The 22,877-nt window shown below is 35.9% G+C and overlaps 1 protein-coding gene across 2 annotated transcripts; it reads left to right on the top strand.

Moving 5' to 3' along the window:
- The first annotated feature begins 1,825 nt into the window (after window positions 1-1,825).
- ZUP1 (zinc finger containing ubiquitin peptidase 1) lies at window positions 1,826-22,712 on the top strand. Of its 2 annotated transcripts, none has more exons than XM_081141630.1 (10): window positions 1,826-1,864; window positions 3,310-3,885; window positions 7,200-7,310; window positions 9,021-9,142; window positions 12,182-12,350; window positions 14,609-14,797; window positions 15,209-15,374; window positions 19,099-19,250; window positions 20,281-20,501; window positions 22,110-22,712. In XM_081141630.1, exons 2-10 carry the CDS (start codon window positions 3,324-3,326, stop codon window positions 22,155-22,157), a joined length of 1,740 nt encoding a protein of 579 aa, XP_080997756.1. In that variant the 5' UTR covers window positions 1,826-1,864; window positions 3,310-3,323; the 3' UTR covers window positions 22,158-22,712. The 2 variants fall into 2 exon arrangements, with proteins under 2 accessions (XP_080997756.1, XP_080997755.1); XM_081141629.1 differs by having other exon boundaries at window positions 1,839-1,970.
- Window positions 22,713-22,877: the final 165 nt, after the last annotated feature.

Raw genomic sequence — 22,877 nt, 5'->3', positions numbered from 1 at the left:
ATCTTCCAGCTCTCTATTCCTGCTTTTGTATTTTTTTAACCCCAAAAGCTATTTCCTATTTTTTATTCAGGGATTAAATATCTTTTCTTGTCTCTGAAGAAACTAATTGCAGTTTCCTCGAAATATTTTTTCCTCTCCTTTATTCACTGTCTCTGTTTCTTCAGAGTTTGTTTTTTCCCTTTTTGATCATTTTGGTTTTCATATTTCCTGCCACAGGGGGTACTCCAATGCCTGGTGATTTTCGAGTATCCATATTTAAGAGAGAAAGAGACGAAAGAAATTTATTGAAAGCCCATGTATGCGCGGGGCTTGTTTAATCACTGACAGCCTCCCTACAGAGTGATAAAATGAGATCTTGGCTAATTCGTTGGAGGATTTTTCTTCAAGTCATTATCCGTAGGTCTTTTCTCTTGGACCAATGGTTTTCCTGGAAAATAATTTTCCAATCTCTTGACCTGGAGACACAAATCAGACATCAGAATGTTACAGGGGGAAATGGCTAGAGGCCTCATAATTCAGTACTTAGCTTTCATTATTTCCCATTTTCAGTCCAACACCTTGACCCTCACCCTTAACTCTGCATTTCTGACTTTACAGCCTCTCTGGTTCATTTTCTTCATAAACTAAACCTGTAGAGTTCTGTCTGGGAGGGAAGGATGAATCACTTAGCAACCTCATGATGTCAGGAGGACATCTGGAGGTAGGGTTCTAATTGCTCCTTATTCGGAATTTTAGCAAAATGTTCTTTCAGGCCCAAATTTAACATCTTTCTTAGAAGTACCTAGTACTGAATTTCTGAACATCTCCAGGGGTCTGGTATATGAATTAACTTGTTTTTTGTGGATTTCTCTACCTAGTTACTACACATTCACCCTTTTTCTAGCTTTCAAATTTTGTTAAAATCTCATTTGCAGTTATTTGTATTATTATTTTTATCCTGTCATTTTCGTAGATTTTGAGAGGCATGGTGTATAAATGTACAAGTTCAGTTTGCCATGTTTAACTACTCAGCACCTAGAATGATTTTGAAAATATATATTGTACATCATCAGACCATGCCACTCCCCTCTTTAAACACTCCAATAGTTTTCTATGAGGCCCTGCACGATTTGACTTTTGCCTACAAATCTGACCTCACATTGTAACCACTTCTAGAACAGTGTGCTTAGGTCACAAAGTGTTCTTGTTGCTCCAGTCTTAGAGGCTTTGTTCTTATTATTTTCTCTGCCTGGAATACTCTTCCTCCTGTTGGCACAAGGTTGTTCATAAGCACACTCACCTCCTCAGAAAGACCTCTGCTAACTACAGTTGTCCTTTCTGTAAATAACCCAGTTTTATTTCCTTCATAACACTTATCACGATCAGTTTATTTATTTGTTCATTTCCTCTCTACCTCAGAACGTAAGCTTCCAATGGCCTGGATTTTGTGTACTTTGATTACTGCTGCAGCTCCAGTTCCATGCAGAATGCCTTTTTAAAATAGACACTCATTAAATATTTGTTGAATGAAGTAAGGACGGAACCATAGAAATAAGATACCTGTGATCTTGTAACCTTGAGGCAAGAACCTGTCTTAGAGCCCCTGCATCTGCAGAGCATAGGTTGGAGTGTGACACCTAGCAGCACTTTAATGCGCACTCAGGTCCTAGTCAGTGGATACTGTGGACTCGTGCAGTGCCCTGGGACCCGCCCTTTCGTTCAGAAATACGTCAGAGCCGAGTTTCTCGCAGGGTGCCCGGGTGCGGGGACCCTGGCGGCAGGAGAGAAATGACTACCACTTCCAGAATGCACTGCGACCCCGTCCGGCGCGCCGTGCATGCCGGGAGCCCTCCCCTTCCGGGGCCGGAGGAAATGCTTTTTGAATGTGAGTCTGGAGGCTGAAGTCTTAGGGAGGCGCCGGTTCACTTGTCGGTTAACTGTGAATCTCCGGGTGAGGAGAGGGCCTACGTTCGTCTCTCAGGCCGGGAAAGGTAATCGGCTCCGCGCACGCTCCTCTGCGGGTAGCCAGACGGCTTCCCCTGCGGGACCCCAAGAGAAGCGCGGCCTGCGGCAGTGTGGCCGTCGCCGTGGCCCGATCGCCGGGCCGGCCCGTGGTAGGAACTGACGGTCCCAGCTTTCATTTCCTAGGCCCAGTTCGCGGCTGAGCCGGTTTCGAGTCCTGCCTCGGGACGTTGGCGCGGACCTGGGCGGACCTGGCCTCGCTGCGCCCTGGCCCTGCCGCCCCCTCGCCGCCTACCCACCGGCCTGTGGCGCCGGCCCCGCGCCGCTCGCACCCTAGGGGTCGGGGAGTCCAGCGTCTCCCGTGGCTGGCCCTGTCCCGGCCGGGCGGGAGCAAGTCTCGGGGGGACGGTCTTTCCACTAGGGGTTTGGGGGAATTTCCTTCTAAAACCAGGGACCGTTTTCACTTGTCATAAGGGAAATGAGAGAAACAAGGACAGCGTAGGGACTTCTTATAAAAATAAATTCATTTAAATAATGGGAATACTTCCCTTATCTTTCTTTTCTTGTTTATTTTTAAGTCCGTAGCTAAACGATGGTTTGTAGTATGAAGGTTGTGGAGGTGAATGCTTTTTAAAAAATTATTTCTTAGCAAAATCACCTTTTGTCGGTAGCTAGTACTTTATTAGGCCACGGAACTCAGAAGTGCCTGCTGATTTAGTACAACTCATTTTATAGACCGAACCTCAAAGAGGTGGGCTGTTTTACTTAAAATTATGAAACCTGAGATTATAATCCGGTTCTCTTGACTCTCGAATCAGCCTGACTGGATCAGCACTTTGGCTAACCATTTTCTGCCCGTAGTGACATATCTGAGCTAGGGCTTACTCCATGGAGAATAATGATACTTAAACTAGTTTGATATTTATAAAGCTCTTTAACTATTAAGAGCTATTGTTAACATGTGTTTATTTACACTCTCTTTGTTAACAAGTTTAAGTTTCTGTACTTAGATCAGTTGATAAGGCTTCTTTGTATTTTTTTACTTGATTTATCTTACCTGGATGATTTTATAAATGTTACTTTTTCTGTACCTCACACCATAGTTTTTGAAATATTTGAAAAATTATTTAAACTTGTATTATTAGTGCCTTTGTTTTATTAAACTCGTAAAATTGAAACGGGCATTTTAGGTGAGATTTATTAATAATTTACTATATTTGAGGAACAGTAAGTACAGTACATTGAAAATGTCTTCATCTAAGTACTCCAGTTTTAAATGAATTTAATTGTTTCAAGTCATTTTATAAAATGCATTTTCTTTTTCAACTCTTATTTTCTAACTTAAAATACTACTGTGTTCTTTTCTAGCTCCCTGATGTACCATGCTTTCTTGTGACATTTGTGGTGAAACAGTAACCTCAGAACCAGACATGAAGGCTCATCTCCTAATTGTTCACATGGAAAATGAAGTTACATGTCCATTTTGCAAGTTGTCAGGGGTGAATTATGATGAAATGTGTTTTCATATTGAAACTGCTCATTTTGAGCAAAATGAACGAGAAAGAAACTTTGAGAGGATCAATACAATACAGTATGGAACTTCAGATAACAAGAAGGACAACACCCAACAGTATAGAATGGAAGTTGATTCAAGTGTTCATTCAGCTTGTGCATCTAATCTTTCAAAAATGTCAGCTCAAAGTCTGCCTAAGGATGGTACTTTAAAACATAAAGCCTTTAATTCAGAGAATTTGACTGAATCTAGAAGACTCATGGAAAGTAAGGAAAAAGAGTGTGACCTATCCAAAACAAAAGGATCAATATATGAGACGATGTATAGTCCTCCTGAATGTCCATTCTGTGGAAAAAGAGAAGATTGTACTCAAGATATGGAAACTCATGTGAAAACAAAGCATGCCAATCTTTTAGACACTCCAGTAGAAGGTAAAATGTTCATTTTATATAATAAGCAACACTAGCCTCAGTTTAACATGCGGTGTCCTAAAAATTGGTTTGTAAATCAGATTATTGCAACCATGTTTTAAAAATAAGTTTATATCTATAACAATGTTTATTTCCAATTGGTGCAATATAAAATACAATAATGGAAAAGAATTTGGATGCAGCTAACAAATGTTTCAGCCATATTGAGAGTAGCTTATTGCCTTTCTGAGGAGAAAGACACCACCAATCCAGGGGCATCTGGACTGTCTTGGACTCTGACTATTTGTTATTGAGTCCTAGTTGATTCTCTTATGATCAGAGACCGCACTCTCATTTCAGTTCTTGCCAGCATTTGGTGTTTGTTTTCAGTGTTTCAAATTTGGGCCATTCTAATATGTGTTAGAAGTATCTTAATTTGCAAATCCCTAATAACATGAACATCTTTTGACATGCATACTTACCATCTGTATATCTTTGGTGAGGTGTCTGTGAAGGTCATTGGCCCATATTTTAATCTGGTTTTTGGTTTACTTACTGTTGATTTTTAAAGAGTTCTTTAGATATTTTGTTCTTTTTTTTTTTGGTCTTTTTTCTCTTTTCAGTTTGGGAAATATTCCTTGTCATATCCACAAGTTCAGACACTCTTACATTCTTTTTTTTTGCCATGTCCAGCCTGGTAATGAGCCCATCAAATACTTCTGTTGGTGTGTTTTTTATTTCTAACATTTCTTTTTCTTATGATGTTAATTCTGTTTGTGAAGATTTAGAGCACTGAATGTATTTTTGCTTCTATGTATGAAGATTAAAAAGATCTTTTTCCCCATAAAAGATGAGAGCAACCAATTTCACCATCAAATAGAAGTAAAAACTGGATTTCTTTTTAAATTGGTTCAAAGTGGCATTTAGGAACTTAGTTATAGGCTGCTATGCTAACACCATGACAAACCAAAGTGTAGAGTTGGGTCTGGTTTTCTTTTCTTTTCGATATCTAATGCTCATGGATTAAGTTTTGGAAATGTTCCGATTGTAAGGCAGGGATCTATTTGGATTCCACCATGGGTGTGCTCCTTGGGTTGGATGCAGGAGGGTGAAGCACGTTTTGCAGGAACCCTGAAAACTACCTGGCATTCATCCAGGTAAAAAACAATGGTTTCCTCTTGGTATTCCATTCCCTGGAAGTCTACTTGGTACTGCAGGATAACTCTAATTCCTACACATTCTTTCATGAACTGGGATGCTTGTGAATTATCTGTGACTATTTCCAGGGTAGCTCCAAATGTTTTATAGTTGTTAGCAAACCATTCCAACAGTGGCATGTTCCCAGTCAGCTCATATTTCTATCCTGTCTATGAAAATGAAACTTATACTTCTCTTGTTCTCCAGTTAGAGAAGTTACTCCTCTTCTGTGCCTTGGCAATGAGAAACATAACATTATATCAAGATTTTCATCAACGGTTAGAATCTCTTAACAGCTCCCATTTCCAAAGCCTTTAGTGTGCCTTTATCTCCAAAACAGCACTTATCTGTATCCTAGCTGATTTCATCTAACTGTTGTTGAAGTCATTTCTTCTTTTGAATAAACTTCACCTTGGAGAGGACATCAGTGGGTAGCTCTATACCTTAGTTTCCATATTCACCACTGTAGATTATATCAACTAATTTTAAGACTTGATTGCAAACTCTGATCAAATATATCAGATTGACTTAGTTCAGTTTTAAAGTCAGTTAATCCAATAAAAATGAAACCAGTCACATTCATTTTGTCCACAGAAATAAACAGCTGCACAGGAGTCTCAGCTACTTGCTGAACATAGTTATTCCACTTCCAAACCAAACCTTAAATGTCTGGATTGCTCAGTGCTTTCACTCTGTGTATCTGGGTTTCTCTTCAGTGTCCAGTATGGGCCAGGTCTTAGTCTGGCAGAGGTGTCACTTCTTCTCTCCTGGACAAACTGCACTTACCTGCCTGCAGTGCTATTTGAGGGATCAACTCTGATTTCTTGCTCCCAACTAGGTAGAATGATCCCAATATCTAGCTTTATGCTAAATGCTTGAATTCTGAATCTCACCACTTAGTTTGAACAGTGCTGAGAATTGAGCCTCTAAAGGCCATTATCTAGACTGGCTCCTACCTACCATTTTAATTTTCCTTTCTACTTTTCTTGTTTTGACTATAGATCTCAGTGTTTGTTAATATTTTCTTTTATTATAGTGGTAAGAAAGGTTAGTGCTTATGCTCAGTCACATCTTGACCCTAGAAATAGAAAAATGGCTTTAAATCCAATTATAAAAAGCTTTTATTTATTTAAGGAGGTTAGTGGATAGTAGATGTGGTACATAAGTACAATGGAATATTACTCAGCTATGAAAAGGAAATCCTGCCATTTGTACCCACATGGTTGTACCTTGATAGCATTATGCTAAGTAAAATAAGTCAGACATAAAAATCAAGTAACTGTACAGTCTCACTTATACATGGAATCTAAAAAATAAAAAACCCAAACTCATAGAAAAAGATATTTGATTTATGATTACTAGAAGCAGGAATGAATGATGGGGAAATTGGATGTAGGTGGCCAAAGGTACAAACTTTCAGTTTTAAGATAAATAAATTCAGGGGATGTAATGTAGCATGTGATGACTATAGCTAACACTGCCGTATGCTATATTTAAAAGTTGCTAAGAGGGTAAACCCTAAAAGTTCCCATCACAAGGGAAAAAAACATGTTTTTCCTTCTTTTTATATGATCTTTAGAGGCTAAATTCTCAGCACTGTTCAAACTAAGTAACTGAACTTCCAGTAACTGAACTTATTGTAGTGATCATTTCATAATATGAGTAAATCGGGTCATTGTGCTGTACACCTTGAACTTAGATAGCGCCAGATGTCAGTTATATCTCAGAACTGAAAGGAAAACATTTAGTGCTTTCGCTCATCTTGGTGTGCTCTGTAGCTTTATTATTATCAGACAGATAATATAACTGAATATTTCCAAGCTCTTTCCTAAAGGGAAAGTGCATGTGCTGCATCCAATTTTTCCTTTTTGTTTTTAAATTTTCAAGTGACTGAGAAAAACCTCTTATGTGCTGGTTAAAAATAAAGCAGATGGAAGTAGGAAAAGAGGATGCTGGAGCATGTCTGTAAATTTATATCGTCTAAACTGTGGCTTCAAATCCTCAGAGGAGGAACTTTCAAACACTCGACATTTCAAGTTGTAGAAATTCTTTGGTATGAAACCAAAACAGTCTTTGACTTGGGGTGAAAATCTAAAAGTTTCAAAAATAAAACCAATTGAATTGTATCTCTAATACAGACTGTGATCAACCACTGTATGACTGCCCTATGTGTGGGCTCATCTGTTCCAATTACCATATTCTCCAGGAACATGTGGACTTGCATTTGGAAGAAAGCAGCTTTAGACAAGGTATGTTTATGTGTTTAAAAATAAGAATGTCATTATTTACTTTTTACTTCCTAGGACACATGTAATTTTTAGACTAGTGATGCAGAGGTGGGGAAAAGGGATACTGGTCAAAAGTAAATCTGTCCCTTAAAAGAATTTGAATCTAATTCTAACTTTTTAAAAACGGTTTTTTCACAGAAAAATTCTGAAGAATAAACTGTTGTGACCAACAGCTGAACTAGAGGTGTGCATCCAGGGTTTTGCCCCAGAGTACCAGTGTTGAGAAGGCAATGAAATATTGTGCAGTCTTAAAAATCTGTTTGATTTGTAAGTTGAGGCCATTTTTTCAGAAGCTAGAAGTAACTGAATTTAGCATTTGCTCAGCCAAAGTTGTTGATGAACTAGGAAGCTGCCATATAGCACATATAAATTTTAAAGAGTGTGAACTATACGATTAAAACTTTTTCAAGTGCCTTTCCAGCTGCTAGCCCAGCTTCTTACATTACCCCTTACTAGTTTTATAAGTGACTCTATGAAAGTTTTCCTCTGTCTCCTATTTTTTTAATGTGCTATTGTTTAAGTAATCAGTATGGTGACTTAGAAGTGGAAAAATACTATATGAGTTGCACAGTCCCACTAAAACAATATAACTTAGACCCTAAGAGAAACCAATTGTATTCTAATAGATTTCAGTTTTTTAAGGCATTTAGATACCACCTGTTAATGCAGGGCCTTTAGTGTCCAGTGTCAGTGATTGTAGTACCAATTATTTCCATGGACAGATAGCATTACCTGCTCACTCAGACTCATCCCAAGATGAGAATTACTGTAGCAAAGATGGAACAGTTTTGTACTCTGTTGGTTCTACTAACTACTGTGGAAGAATCACCCTCTGGAGCTGAGTATCTGATAATTCTTACTTTGTTTATGGTAGGCTTTGTATGGGTGCATAAATTATTCTGTAAGCCTAAAGTGGGTAATGAGAGAAAGATGTGGTCTGAGTACTGTAGATAGCCTCAGAAGTACACTACATATCAGTTGTGAATTGCATGTTTCCAACAATAGAAGTGGGGACCAAATAGGAAGCTATGGTGGAGGCTGAGAGATTTGAAAGGAAAGAAAGAGTAGTCAAATACATAATTAAACCACCAATTTGGGAGATCAAGAAGATAAGATACTAGCCAGAAGCCACTGGCTAATGGATCTGTGGATCACTGGATAGAGAGGAAACGGGTAGATGTTGCAGAGTTGCACTATTTGTTTGGGCGAGACTAAATATCTGCATGATCTAATATCTGTATTTTGCAAACATATTTTTACGCTCTAGTATTTCCTTCCTCTTCCCACAATTTTTTTTCAAAAACCAGTCTATCTGATTTGTGTTAAAAAAGGAACACCAATGAAGGGTGTTGCTTAATTTCTGTAAGTTTTCGTTTCTTCAGAAGGTTTCTTCCTAATGTTGTGACAAGGATCCAAATAAGATAATTAATGAAAACTCCTTGTCACAGCCTAAACACTCAGTGAATATTAGTAATATGAATGAAGGTTATACCCTTACAGAGTAGTTTAAGTTCTGCTGGCTTTGCACTTATTTTTTGTGTGACATCATAGGCATAAACCACAGGCAAAGTAATAGCATTTACTCAATTTTTAAAAATATACATTAACATGTACTAAATAATTTTTGATTTCAGTAGTTATTTTATTCTAAACGCTAAAAATATCTGATAGGCATGGATCGAATCCAGTGTTCTAGAGATCTAGAATTGGCTCACCAACTTCAGCAAGAAGAAGACAGAAAGAGGAGATCTGAAGAATCAAGGCAAGAAAGGGAAGGATTTCAGAAGCTGCAGGTACAGAGATTACAATTATACATTATTTTGTTTTGGTAGAATTCTTCTTCATTTTCCGACATGCCGTCAAGACTGAATTCTAAATATTACAGTTCCTAACAGGCACCTTTGTCAGTACTCATTCTGATCACCCACTAGGGTAAGCACTTTATATATCAGATCCCAAAATCTTCACCACACTCTATGAAGAAATTACCTTAAGCTTTCTTTCTTTTTTTCCTTTATTTTACAAAGGAAAAACGGAGACAAATAGTGCTTAAGTATCTTAACTTGCTCAGGATCAGGCAGTATTAAATGTAAAGCTTGGGCCCATCCAGGCGTGCCTTGGCAGGTGAGCATCGACCTAGGATCCCGGAGATTGCAGTTCTATTCAAGGTCAGGGCACATGCCCTGGTTGCTGGCTCGATCTCCAGTCGGGGGCATGCAGGAGGCAGCCGATCAATGACAACTCTCTCATCATTGATGTTTCTATCGCTCTCTCTCCCTCTCCCTTCCTCTCTTTGAAATCAATAAAGATATATTTTTTAAAAATATATATTTAAAAAAAAGTAAAGCTTGGATTCAAACCTATGTTAAGTTGATGGGGCAAATTAAGAAACTAGACTCATAATTTAAATGTTTCTAAAGATACTTAAAAAAGAAATTTACAATTAATGTCTCCTGTCTGATCTTAAATTCTTTTAGTGGTTGCAATTCAGGCATTTAGAACCATTTTTAATGGAAAATGTTTTTGATGATATTTGAAACTTTGTTAGGTGGGTGGTGGTGTTCAACAAAACTGGCAACATCTTTTATATTTTTAATGCCTTTAGATGTTTAATAGATTGTTATACTTTTCATTCCTAATTTGCAGTGGACTATGATATCATCTGTGCTAGTAATACTCACAGAGTTGTTAAATGTTGTTTTTGTATGTCTTAATAGGATAATATGTGGATAAAAAGGGTTTATAATCCAGTAAATTTGAAAGTATTCAGTTAAAGAGGTTCATATCCAAAATATATGAAGAACTCATACAACACAACACCCAAAAACCAAACAATCCAATTAAAAATGGGCAGAGGATATGAATAGACACTTCTCCACAGAGGATATACAGATGGCCAATTGGATATGAAAAGATGCTCAACATCACTAATCATCAGAGAGATGCAAATTAAAACCGCAAGGAGGTATCACCTCACACCTGTCAGAATGGCACCATCAACAAATCAAACAAGTGTTGACTGGGATGTGGAGAAAAGTGAGCCCTTGTGCACTGTTGGTGGGAATGCAGTTTGGTGCAGCCACTGTGGAAAGCAGTATGGAGGGTCCTTAAAAAATTAAAAATAGAACTGCCTTATGACCCAGCGATCCCACATCTGGATATATATCTGAAGAAACCCAAGACACAAATTTGAAAGAATGCAGCCACCACTATGTTCATTGCAGTGTTATTTACAATAAATGAGATATAGAAGCGACCCAAGTGCCCATCGGTAGATGAGTGGGTAAGAAAGCTGTGGGACATGTATACAATAGAATATTACTCAGCTGTGAAATAGAACGGAATCTTACCGTTTGTGACAGCGGGGGCGGGCCTAGAAGGTATTATGCTGAGTGAAAGGAATCCATCAGAGAAAGACAAATCCCATAGGATTTCACTTATGTGTGGAATCTAAAGAGCAGAATAAATGAACAAGCAAAATAACAGACTCATAGAAACAGAGCAGACTGATGATAGCCAGAGGGCAGGGCGGTTGAAGACTAGTTGAAAAAGGTAAAAGGATTAAATACAAATTGGTGCCCAGCCGGCTTGGCTTAGTGGTTGAGCATCAACTTAGGATCCAGGAGATTTGGGTTTGGATTCCTGGTCAGGGCACATGCCCGGACTTTGGGCTTGTTCTCCAGTTGGGGGTGTGCAGGAAGCAGCCAATCAATGACTCTCTCATCATTGGTGTTTCTTTATCTCTCCCTCTCACTTCCTCTCTCTGAAATCAATAAAGATTAATTTTTTAAAAAAGAAATACAAGTTGGTAGTTATAGTCATGGGAATGTAAAGTAGGGAATATAGTATTGTAACATAGTAATCATTATATATGTTGCCATGTGGGTACTTGAAATAGCAGGGGGAGCACTTGGTAAAGTATACACTGTCTAAGCACTATGCTGTACACCTGAAACTAATGCAGAATAATATTGAAAGTAAACTGTAATTGAAAAATAAAAGAATAGGTTGTATACTTCAGGACTTATCAAATCCTTTTATATACTAATGTGCATTGTGCATATCATAATTTTCCCAAACTTATTTGGCCTCTGACGTTTTTCTCAGACATCTCAGGCATGGCAATGTGTGAGAAAATTTAATTCTCACTTTGGAATATCTAACTTTGGCTATTTTTCTCATTGGTGATTCATTTACGTGAAAAATATTTTCCCACCAGGATTCAAAAGAGGAAAGAAAGTTGGCTTTTTCCCCAAGTCGTCTTGCCTTATGTAATTTTGGACATTATAAATACAAAAGTTTCCAGTATTAAAGTTGAATTTGTTTTGTAACTTTGCAAGTTAGTTGTTTAGATCTCAGACACTTTTTCCAAGAAGGCTGCATTATACATATTTTTTGAGATTCTCTGTTCAATGTGTAAAAACATGGTTCATTTACTATGTAGAATGAATGCCTGAATGAATTATGAATTAAGTAGGCCTTTGTAGGCTAGCCTGGGAACCACATAACAAGTACGGACAGATTTCCTTCCAAAAATCAGCAGAATGTTCAGAACTCATCTGCTTTTTACAGTACTTTTAGTAGGAAGACAGAATTCTCTGCTTTCCCTAATACAAGGAAAACAAGTCTCTTGCCATGATCATTGTTTGTAGAGAAGGCTATTATTCAGGGATTTTGTGTGTGTGTGATTTATTTTTCATAAAAATCTTCAAATTGACTTCCATAAAAGTCTGTCAACCAGAATGTTTCCAGATGAATAAAACTGCAAGTTTCCTTCCTCACTGAGGGTAAAGGGACATAAAAATTAAGTTATTTGTTTTTATGTTCAATAGCGACAATATGGTTTAGATAATTCTGGAGGGTACAAACAACAGCTACTACGAAGTATGGAGAGAGAAGTAAATAGTGGAAGAATGCCTCCATCTGAGTTTCACAGAAGAAAAGCTGATATGATGGAATCACTAGCTATTGGTATTGATGATGGAAAAACAAAAACTTCTGGTGAGTTCTTAAACATCAAAATCATGGTTTTAATAGTCTAATCAGAGCAATAAGCAGAATTCCTTGAATTTTGCCTGATTTTCATAGCCCACAGTTTATATAGGTTTAGGTGAAATGATTCAAATAATTTTTTTAAATGTGTTGCATTGAAACTTCTAAACTTCTGTTTTTACAGTAAATAATTCACTTTTATATTGTGTTAATTTACTTCGTATTTGAAAATGAACCTTTTAAAAAAGTTTCTGATAAGTGCTTACTATGTTCTAGACCAGTGCCATCTAATAGAAATATAAGTGGGTCACATAGATAATTTTAAATTTTCAGTAGTCACATTAGATAACATAAAAAGGACCATGTAAAATTAATTTTAAGTCCATCAGGTTCATAATATTTTAAAATGTAATCAGCACTTAAAAAAACTATTAATGAGATATTTTGCAGTATTTGTACATCCTTCAAAATACAATGTGTATTTTATACATTATAGAACGTTTCAAAGTGGGCATGCCATATTGTTCAGTATTTTTTCCTCATTCTTTTTCCTTTTTTGGGGGAGGGAGGGAGGGAAGGAGGGAGGGAGATCAGTGATGAGAGAGTCATTGATCGGCTGCCTCCTGCACTCCCCACACTGGGGATCGAGCCTGCAGCCCTTGGCATGCGCCTTGACTGGGAATCAAACCATGATCTCATGGATAATAGATTGATGCTCAACTGCTGAGCCACGCCGGCTGGGCTGTTTTTCTTTTTCTTACTAATTTGTGGGACTCCTCTAAGAATTCAGAATTCTAATTCTTTGTTGGTTTTATGAGGTATAAATATCTTCTTCATGTCTAATAATTTGCCTTTAAATTGATATGTTTATTTTTTTAATTTTATTTTTCAATTTCAATTATATTCAGTGTTATTTTGTATTAGTTTCAGGTGTACAGCATAGTGGTTACACAAACATACTTTACAAAGTGGTCTCTCCAATATTTGAAATACCCACCTGGCACCATACATAGTTATAATACTATTGACTATATTCTCTATGATATACTTTACATCCCCATGACTATTTTATAACTACCAATTTGTACTCCTCAATCCTTTCACCTTTTTTACTCAGTCCCCCAACTCCTCCCCTCTGGCTATCATCAGTCTGTTCCCTGTATCTATGAGTTTGTGTCAACTTTGTTCATTTATTTTGCTCTTTAGATTCCACATAGAAGTGAAATCACATGGTATTTGTCTTTCACTGACTGACTTATTTCACTTAGCATAACACCCCTAGGTCCATCCATGTTATCACAAGTGGTAAGATTTCATTCTTTTTTATGGCTGAGTAATACTCCATTGTATATGTGTACCACCCTTTTTTTATCCACTCGTCTGTTGATGGGCACTTGGACTACTTCCATATCTTCCATATATTCTTCTGAATTAGTGTTTTGGATTAGAATCACTGGATCATATGGCAGTTCCATTTTTAATGTTTTGTACATAGTGTCTTGAAACAGAGTTTTAAATTTGAACGTAATCAAATTTCTTGATTTTTTTCTTTATTTGTATCCTTAGTGTCGTTTAAGAAACTCCCCCATCTTTGAGGTCATAAACATATTTCTTTATATTTTTTCAAAATTTATACTTTGCTTTTCATATTTTAACTTTAATCCACTTGCAATTTATTTGTGTGTGTGTGTGTGTCTGTGTCTGTGTGTGTGAGAGAGAGAAGGTATGGATCAAATATTTTCCCTTTATTTATAACAATACTTAAATTTCTTATTGCTTATTTATCTTAGTACCATTTAATGAATCTGTACTTTCTCCACTTTTACTTCTCTAAGGGTCTCTATGTAAAAAGATTTCTGTGTGGAATAGGAGATCCCAGGAAATCCATAATATGATTCATTCGGGTATACAGGAAGAAAATATTAGAACTTCTGTTTGTTTTTAATTTGTTTCATTGTTTAATTTCTATTTGTTCATATATTTTAGAGTTACTATAGAACAACTGATATATGTAATTTAAAATAAATATAAATACAAAAGATTACAGAACACCGCCCTAAAATATACTGTGTCCTTTTGATAAGCTGCCTTGAAGTTCAGAAGTGATTGATGTAATGGCAAAGTAGGACCTGAGCTAAGGTTATATCAGTAAAAAGATAAAGAAGATGGAATTGACAGAATTTAGATCTGGGAGACAGATTAATATTAGAAATATATTAGAAAGTAACCAATTCTTCCAAATCTTCTCAATCTCTTTTCTACTTTAGGAATTATTGAAGCACTTTATAGGTATTACCAGAATGCTGCCACAGATGAGAGGCGTGTGTGGCTTTCTGCAGCAGTGGATCACTTTCATTCATCTTTTGGTGACAAAGGTTGGGGTTGTGGTTACAGAAACTTCCAAATGCTACTGTCATCATTATTACAAAATGATGCTTATGATGATTGCTTGAAAGGTATGTGAAGTGCAATACTTTGAATTTGTCATCGTATAAAGTATATATGATATGGAATTAATATATAGTGGGCATAATTAATAACTTTAATGAATAAGTATTTTGGATATTTACATTAAGAAACTGATACAATAGAAAATGTCAGGAATAACTCTCTAGAGTAAATGCTGTACATTAATTAATATATAGTAGGGACAATTAATGGCTTTGATAAAGAAATACTTTAGTGGATATTTACATTAAAAACTTGAATTCTGGTTGGAGGAAGAGAAACTGATACAACAGAAGATGTCGTGAATAACTGTCTTAAAAACTGTTGTAGATTCCTCTTGAGTAAGTGGTTTACTGCTAAATGATATTATTCAGCACTTTAATAACTGTCATGTAACAGGTTTGCTTGTATGATTTTAGGTATGCCAGTTCCTTGTATTCCAAAAATTCAGTCTATGATTGAAGATGCATGGAGGGAAGGTTTTGATCCTCAGGGAGCCTCCCAACTTAATGACAGGTTACAGGGAACAAAGGCCTGGATCGGAGCATGTGAAATATATACACTTCTGACCTCCCTAAGGGTAAAGTATGTACCTAAAATGCCAAGTTTGTATTATTGTCATATCTGGGAGGTTTTATTGTTTCTGGGGTTTTTTGGTGTGTTTTTTTTTCTTTTCTATCAAAGCGATAGTTAAAAAATAAAATACCTTTAAGTAGCACTGAAAGGTTTATAATGAAAATCAGCAACTCATTCCCTGTCTCATGCTCCTCTCTGTTCTCTAGTCCTGTTTCTCAGAGGCAGCTGTCACTGCCATTGGTATTAAATAATATGCTTTTGTGACTTTTTCTTGGTTTCATCAGTTTTAGACATTATCTATTGCGTTCCCCTTATATCTCCCACCTGTTCGCCCTCAATCTTTCTAACATGGTTAAATTTCTGCTTTTATTAAGTTAAAGTTAGAGTTTACATCATGACTGTATAAATATTATTGCTGATTTTATTTTAAAATACTTTTCCTTGAGTTGAAAATTGCCTTTCCTTTTCCCTTTTACTGTTTGGCTGCATCATAGTCTTAAGTTTTTGTAAACACTTCGCTATCATGTAATATGAAGCACTCCTATTCCTGGATGCCTCCTTCTTGAAGCTATCTATCCTCTTTGCTCCGGTCTGGATTATTTGCCTTCTAGATCCCCTCCGGAACTAACCACATAGTGTTTCTTCACTGTTTTCTTGAATTGGAGACTGGCTTTTTCCTGGATTCCCTGTCTTCCTCTTTTTTGGATTACCCTCTTTTGTGGATTACTCTCTTTTGCTTGAACACTTTCTTCTTCAGCTTCCTAAGAAAGGGTCCCTAGTCCCTATTACTTAAATGATACTTTGGTTGGCTATATTTCTCTAAATTCAAAATCACTTTCAGATCATATTTAGTTTTTACTCTCTTGACTTCTAGTGATCAGTAGGTATTACTATTGCAATGGTAAGATGCCACCAGATTCTCATTCCTGAATGTATAACCTACTTTTTTTTTTTTTTTGGAAGTTTTTTGCATTTTCTCTTAGCCCTGACATTATGAAATTTCACTGGGAATGTGGGGCTTTGATACATTGTGTAGGCATTTGTTTTTCCTTTCGAATCTAGAATGGTGAGTTGTAAGATCTCAGGATAGTGTTTAAAAGCTTGGACTTTGGAGTCAGGTGCCTGCAATTACTTCTGGCTTTCCTAACTACCTGCTCTGTGACTTAACTTGTCTGTACCCTTATTTATTTTGATTATAGGGTATTTCTGTCTTAATTCCACCATTGATAAAAGAACATATAAATAGTAACTACTTCATAGAGTTATAGTGATAATTAAATGAGATAATAAAGTGCTTGGAACTATGATCAGAATGTAGTAAGAGCTCAGAGGTTAACTGTAAGTGTATTGGTCATGTCTTATTTTTTATATTTGCTTTTTGTTTTACTGTCTAGATTCACTCAACTTTATCTCCCAACTGCTCCTTGAAATGTTTATTTTAGCAGTCATGTTTTTAATTCCAAGGGGTAATTTCATAGGATGGTATTCTTTTATGGTTGCACAGTTTTTTCCCAATACTTTGTACCTTTCTGTTCCTCGCCTTTTTCTGTTTCCTCCATGTTAATTTGTTTTCATATCTATCTATTTTAGTCTTTTCTGTTTTGAAGGCATTCTAACTTCTGTAAATCCTTAATTGTCTATTCCTAGAGTGAGGAACAAGGCACTAAAAAGCTGATTGGAGGTCCTGTGGGATTGCATGGCACTCACTGAGTAGCAGACTTCATTTAAGGAGTCTTAGGTGGAAACTTGCTATTTGGTTGGGGAACTCTCAGATAACAGTACAGACAGAGACCTTTTCTCAGGGGCCACTCTTCTGCTACAGCTCCTGCCTCCGTGGAGTGGGGGGTGGCAGGGTGGTGAGGAGTATTTTGCCTTCTTTATACAAACTTCCAATTAACCTCATATTTTTGTCCCCACTACCACTCTCCCCTCTACCTTGTGCCTCTAACGCTTTCAGCCCTTGGGTTTTAAGACAGTTTTCTTTACTTCTTTGCATTCACTTTTATGCAGCTTTCCATTTTTTATAAATCCATGAGTTTCTCATCTGTCCCATTCTCCTTGTCCTTGGGTATTTACGTAATTTTCTCCCACCATATTATGTTGTTGGGCTTTCAGGAGGGAAAGGAGATAGATGCTTGTGATCATCTTTAATGGAAAATTTACCTTAAGCTTCATGACTCCATATTTCCTTTTATGTTTGTTCCTAGGTAATTTAGCCAGTGTTTTATATCATTTCTCCCATATTAATTGAGTAGATTTAGAAGTAAAAATATTTTTAATAAAAAAACAATGTGTGTATAATAACTTTCTTGGATAATTTAAATTGAAAGAACTATTCTCATGCCCTCTAAATTTCTTTTTCCCTTTTTTTCTTTTTGCCAGTCTGTTTTCCTATTACATGTACTGTATCATGTTTGAGCTTTTTTTTTTTTTTAAATATATCTATATTGATTTCAGAGAGAGGAAAGGAGAGGGAGAGAGAGAGAGAGAAACATCAATGATGAGAAAGTCATTGATCGGCTGCCTCCTGCCCGCCCCAGACTGGGGATCGAGCCTGCAACCCGGGCCTGTGCCCCGACCAGGAATTGAACCCCAATCGCCTGGATCCTAGGTCGATGTTCAACCACTGAGCCACGTCCAGCCAGGCCATGTTTGAGCTCTTAAATAAATGTTAAGGAAAGGAAAATTTCTATCTAAAATACCTGATATATTTTCTTGGTACCTGAGAAGGTTTAGTCTTCCTTTCAATAAAGCCTTTTTATTAATAAGCCCTGAATTCATTTCCTAGTTATTTGAATGTCTTTTTTTTGCACTCTATGAATTATACTCTGTTGGGTACTGTTCTAAATATAAACATGCAGTCAACTGCTAAGCCAAAAGTGGTTTCTACTGTTTTAACAATTTTCCAAAACTTCGTTTCCATATTTACAACTCAGTAGTAATCAGTTTCAAAGTTACCAATATTAAACTTACTGAAGTTAAAGATAGCAACCATTACAATTTGGAAGTATTTAGAGATTTTATTGCCAACAGAGACAAGGACAGATATCTGTGCTATACTTTAAATGAAAACAAAGCTTTTACTTGTTTTTGTTTATACCTGACCTTTTAAAAATAGTTTTTGAAGAGTGTAAACAGTGCTTCTGGTTAAAATAATTTTGTTAATTCAAGGTTGGCTTCCTCTTGGTGAAATAATACCACCGGGGTCTGGTGCCAAAGAGGAGAGCAATAGATAGATGTATAGATGGAGGTACATATAGGTTTTTCTGATTTTTACAGGTATTCTTTTCTTGTTTATTATTGGCATTTGAGACCTGGCAGGAAAAAGATTCAGGATATTTTTAATAGATGTGAAAGGCTGTTGAGGAATGAATTAGAAGCAAGCTTTTAATTGATAATCTGGTTCAGAGGCTTTAGAATAAAAGCTGTGTCTCAGGTTATATGTAGGTGATTTTTAAAAATCAAGTATAATCCTTATTTACTACTCATGGAGATTTTGTGTCAGTAAATCTTTTATAACTTCTAGGTCAGTCATCAACTTTATTATGAAGTTACAAATAATTATTTCCTCATAAATGACATTTTTTAATATAAATAATAAAATTTGTATTTTTTTTCTTCTTAGGAAAATGAGATATAAGAAGTTCTAAACTAAGAATTTTTTGTATTTGATAACCCCACTGATGAAAATGATTTTTAAAATATTCTCTAATATTCTGTCCATTTTTTCTAGGTGCCATATTGTGGATTTTCACAAGCCCACTGGTCCTTTGGGTACACACCCTCGCCTATTTGAATGGATACTGAACTATTATTCTTCAGAGAGGGAAGGGGGTCCAAAAGTAGTGTGTACATCTAAACCTCCTGTCTATCTGCAGCACCAAGGTTAGTGCAACTCAGATAATAAGTGTAATTTATAAGAATATCTTTATAAGACAACGAATTAGCTTCTGCTTTAGGACAGGTTAAGATTCTGACCGTGGAGAGGAGGAGAGTATTATGACAATAGTCTGTGTGATTTTCATAGTTACATTTTCATTATAGTCCATTCCTGGGTAATGAAAAATGATATCCCTGGTATCTTCAGGGCTGCCTGGTTCTCTCTTCCTTTATGGCTTATCCCTTATTTTTTTCAGGCCTTTACCTATATATCACTTCAGTGAGGCCTTCCCTGACCACCTTATTAAAACATCATCTCATCCCAACTCCCTGCCACTGGCATTTCTTATTCCTCTTCCCTGCTTTATTTTTTTACATATAGAGCCTAATCTATACTTTACTTATTTATCTTGTTTATGGAGTATTTCTTCCTACTGTGATGTGAGCTCCATGAAGACAGGAATGTTTTGTTCGTCTTGCGCGGTATCACCGGCTGCCTGGAATAGCGCCTGGTGCGTGCATGTTTGATAAATATGTTGAATGGATGATCTGGATTGGCAGGAATGAGGACAGGTAAATGTTAGGCGTTTCATCATTTGGGAGTACAAGCTGTAAAGGCTAAGCTCTCCCTTTTGAAATTCTAGGGTATAGTATAAATTTACTTTGGTTTACCTTTTAGAACCTTTGGAGTTTTGTCTTATGGTAGGTAAACTTCAAATCCTTTCATCAGAGATACTTTGAAAGGAAGGATGAAGGGATTAGGAAATGTATATGGCGCAGGACTTTTTGTAGTGAAGGCTTTAGTAAACTAAAACTGAACCAAGGAAAACTGAAGGTGAGGAAGTAGAACTGAACTCTCGTGTCATAGGAGTGAGAGAGCTCAGATACCTCCATGTCAAAGGGACTAACTATGCTTATATTCTAAATACACGTTTGCACACACAGAGACTATTGAGTGTGTGTGTGTTACGTAGTTATTTATATGTGTAACTATAGATAGATACATATATATAGCTGTTATTTTATTTTTTGATAGGTCATAGTCGAACAGTTGTTGGAATTGAAGAGAGAAAAAACCGAACGTTATGTTTACTAATATTTGATCCTGGATGTCCTTCTCGAGAAATGCAGAAACTATTAAAGCAAGACATAGAAGCTAGCAGTCTCAAGCATCTTCGGAAATTTGTGGGAAATTTAAAGCATAAGCAATACCAGATAGTGGCAGTAGAGGGTGTTCTTACTGCAGAGGAGAAAATTGTAAGTATCTAAATATTTATTATTCGAAGCTTAAACAAGTTGAACTTGAGTTTAAAATTTTTACTTGAAGTCAGTATTATCCCTTTGTATCTCCAAACACCTTATTCTCTATATCATTAAGTTGGGAAAGATAGTTTGTTTTTATGTCATTTAATTTCTGGAATGGACATTTTAACATTTTAAATGGTACTTAATTGCTCAGAGCTTCATAAAAATACTTAATTTATATTAAATAATTTAATTTTTAATGTCAAGTGAGTGATTAAAAATGACAATCTATATAGCATATATGGTAAAAAAACCTAACTTAATCCAAGGAAACCTAACCCATGTCGATCTTACAGATATTGTTTATTAAACGTGATTCATGTGATTTCTGAGGCTCTTGCCATGCACTTGGGCTTGTTGGATGTACACAGTTTTAGAATTTAACTTCAGTACAGTTGCCTCTTTATCTCTTGCAGTGAAGTGATGAGTGGTTCATTACAGAAAAATATTCAGGAATTGCAAACCCTCCACTTGGTATGAAAGAGCTATGTGGTAGCATACCAAGTTTAGAAAATGTGTAGTTCTCAGAATCCTAAAGAAAAAAGTTTCCCCATCCAAGTACTTCACGTTGATTTGTTCCCTCTAAAGAGGGAAGGGTGGACTAATGAGGAGCATTTATGGAGGATAGGATCATGGGGGAAAGGACTAGCATTGTTTAAAGTGAGAGAGCGCCAGGGTAGTAATCTTTTTACCTCACAGTGCGGAGTATAAAGGCACAGATTGTTTAAGTTTCTTTGCAGTGACTTAAATACCCAAATTGCATTGGGTATTTAAATTAATTATAATATTTTAATAACTGTGGCTGTTATTCAAGGGGTAAAATCAGTTCTTCAAAAATTTTTTATCCTGCTAACTGTCTTATAATTACCATAAGAAATTTCTGCCATAAACATATTTTGAGTATTAATTTAAAATTCTATTCTAGATGTTGGAGTATACTTATTTTTTTAAAAACCTCCTAATGAAATTAAGTGAAAAAATAAATACAAATCCACTTAATAGCCATATTCTTTCATTCTTTTCACATTTTGTTATGTTTTAGTTAAATTACATTTCTGTTTCCATGTTATACTCTTAACTTGATTTAGCTTTGTTTTAGCTTGGTATAATATGCCTAGATTTGTAACTCAAGTTGTAAAAATAACACAGACATTGACATTTTTTAAGGTGGCATTTTTAAGGCCATAATGTATAAGATAATTTTCTTAAAGCTTTCTCTGTTCATAGCCGTCTATTTCTCCTTTCTGTTTTGCCCTTCTCTGATTGTGAGCCTGCTGCATGTTTACTTTGGGCTTATTATTCCATTTTTTTAAATGATACTTTCTTTTTACTTCTTTCTGTTTAGTCTTTATCTGGAATTTTATTTAATTTTTTTATGACTTGGATTTAAAAATGTTTATTCCTAATTTCTTAAATTCAAAATTGTAATGTTCCTTAAGAAATTTTCATTATTTTGAAAAAATATATAGATTTTCTTTTTTAAATATCAGAATGATAATATATATTCTAGTTAATTGATTTATTGCTTACAATTAACAATTTTTTTAATTTTCTTTTAAGGCCAGGAGACAAGCATCTCAAGTTTTTACAGCTGAGAAGATTCCTTGACGAATTAAACATTTCAGTGCTTGTGGAATTTTATTTCCAAATTCAGATATTAAACTCCTTAATGTAACTTACGGATCTGTGAATTGTCTAAATACTCAACTTTTAGTTTCTAAAATGTCTACATTATATCATTAGTGATTCACTGTTTAGAAATTATTTCAAAAAATATCTTGTTTGCATTGTGGGTTTTGTATTTCTTACCATGTTTCAGAAATTGATTTTGTATCATAGTCGTATGTAATATTGATTGGGTCCTTGTGTTAGGTAGTCTTAGTATTTTCCATGTATTAATTAGTTTTATCTTCAAAATAGTTCTGTGAGACAAGTTCTATTATTAGTGTGTGAGGAAGCTAAAACTCAGCAAGATTAGATAGTAATTTGCCTGGAAAAATTACCATAATTCAGGGTGTGAGCCCAGGCTCTCACTTCCAAATTCTTATCAGTATTTGGGTGGTGGACACACAATACATTATACAGATCATGTATCATGGAAATTACACTTGAAATCTATATCTTATTAACCATTGTCACCCCAATAAATTTAATTTAAAAATTCTTACTAATAAAACATGTGTTCTTCTGTTGTAAAACATATATAATGAAATTCCCTCCTCACCACTTAGAAATAACCTTAATATTTAAGAGGTATAGCTTTGAAAAGAGGGATTTGCTTTTGTTAAATATTCACACACTGACCTATACAACATTAAGTGACCTGTA

This window comes from Miniopterus schreibersii (assembly GCF_964146895.1).
Source record: "Miniopterus schreibersii genome assembly, chromosome: 6".
Lineage (NCBI taxonomy): Eukaryota > Metazoa > Chordata > Mammalia > Chiroptera > Miniopteridae > Miniopterus > Miniopterus schreibersii.
This window is presented reverse-complemented; position numbering and strand designations above follow the sequence as displayed.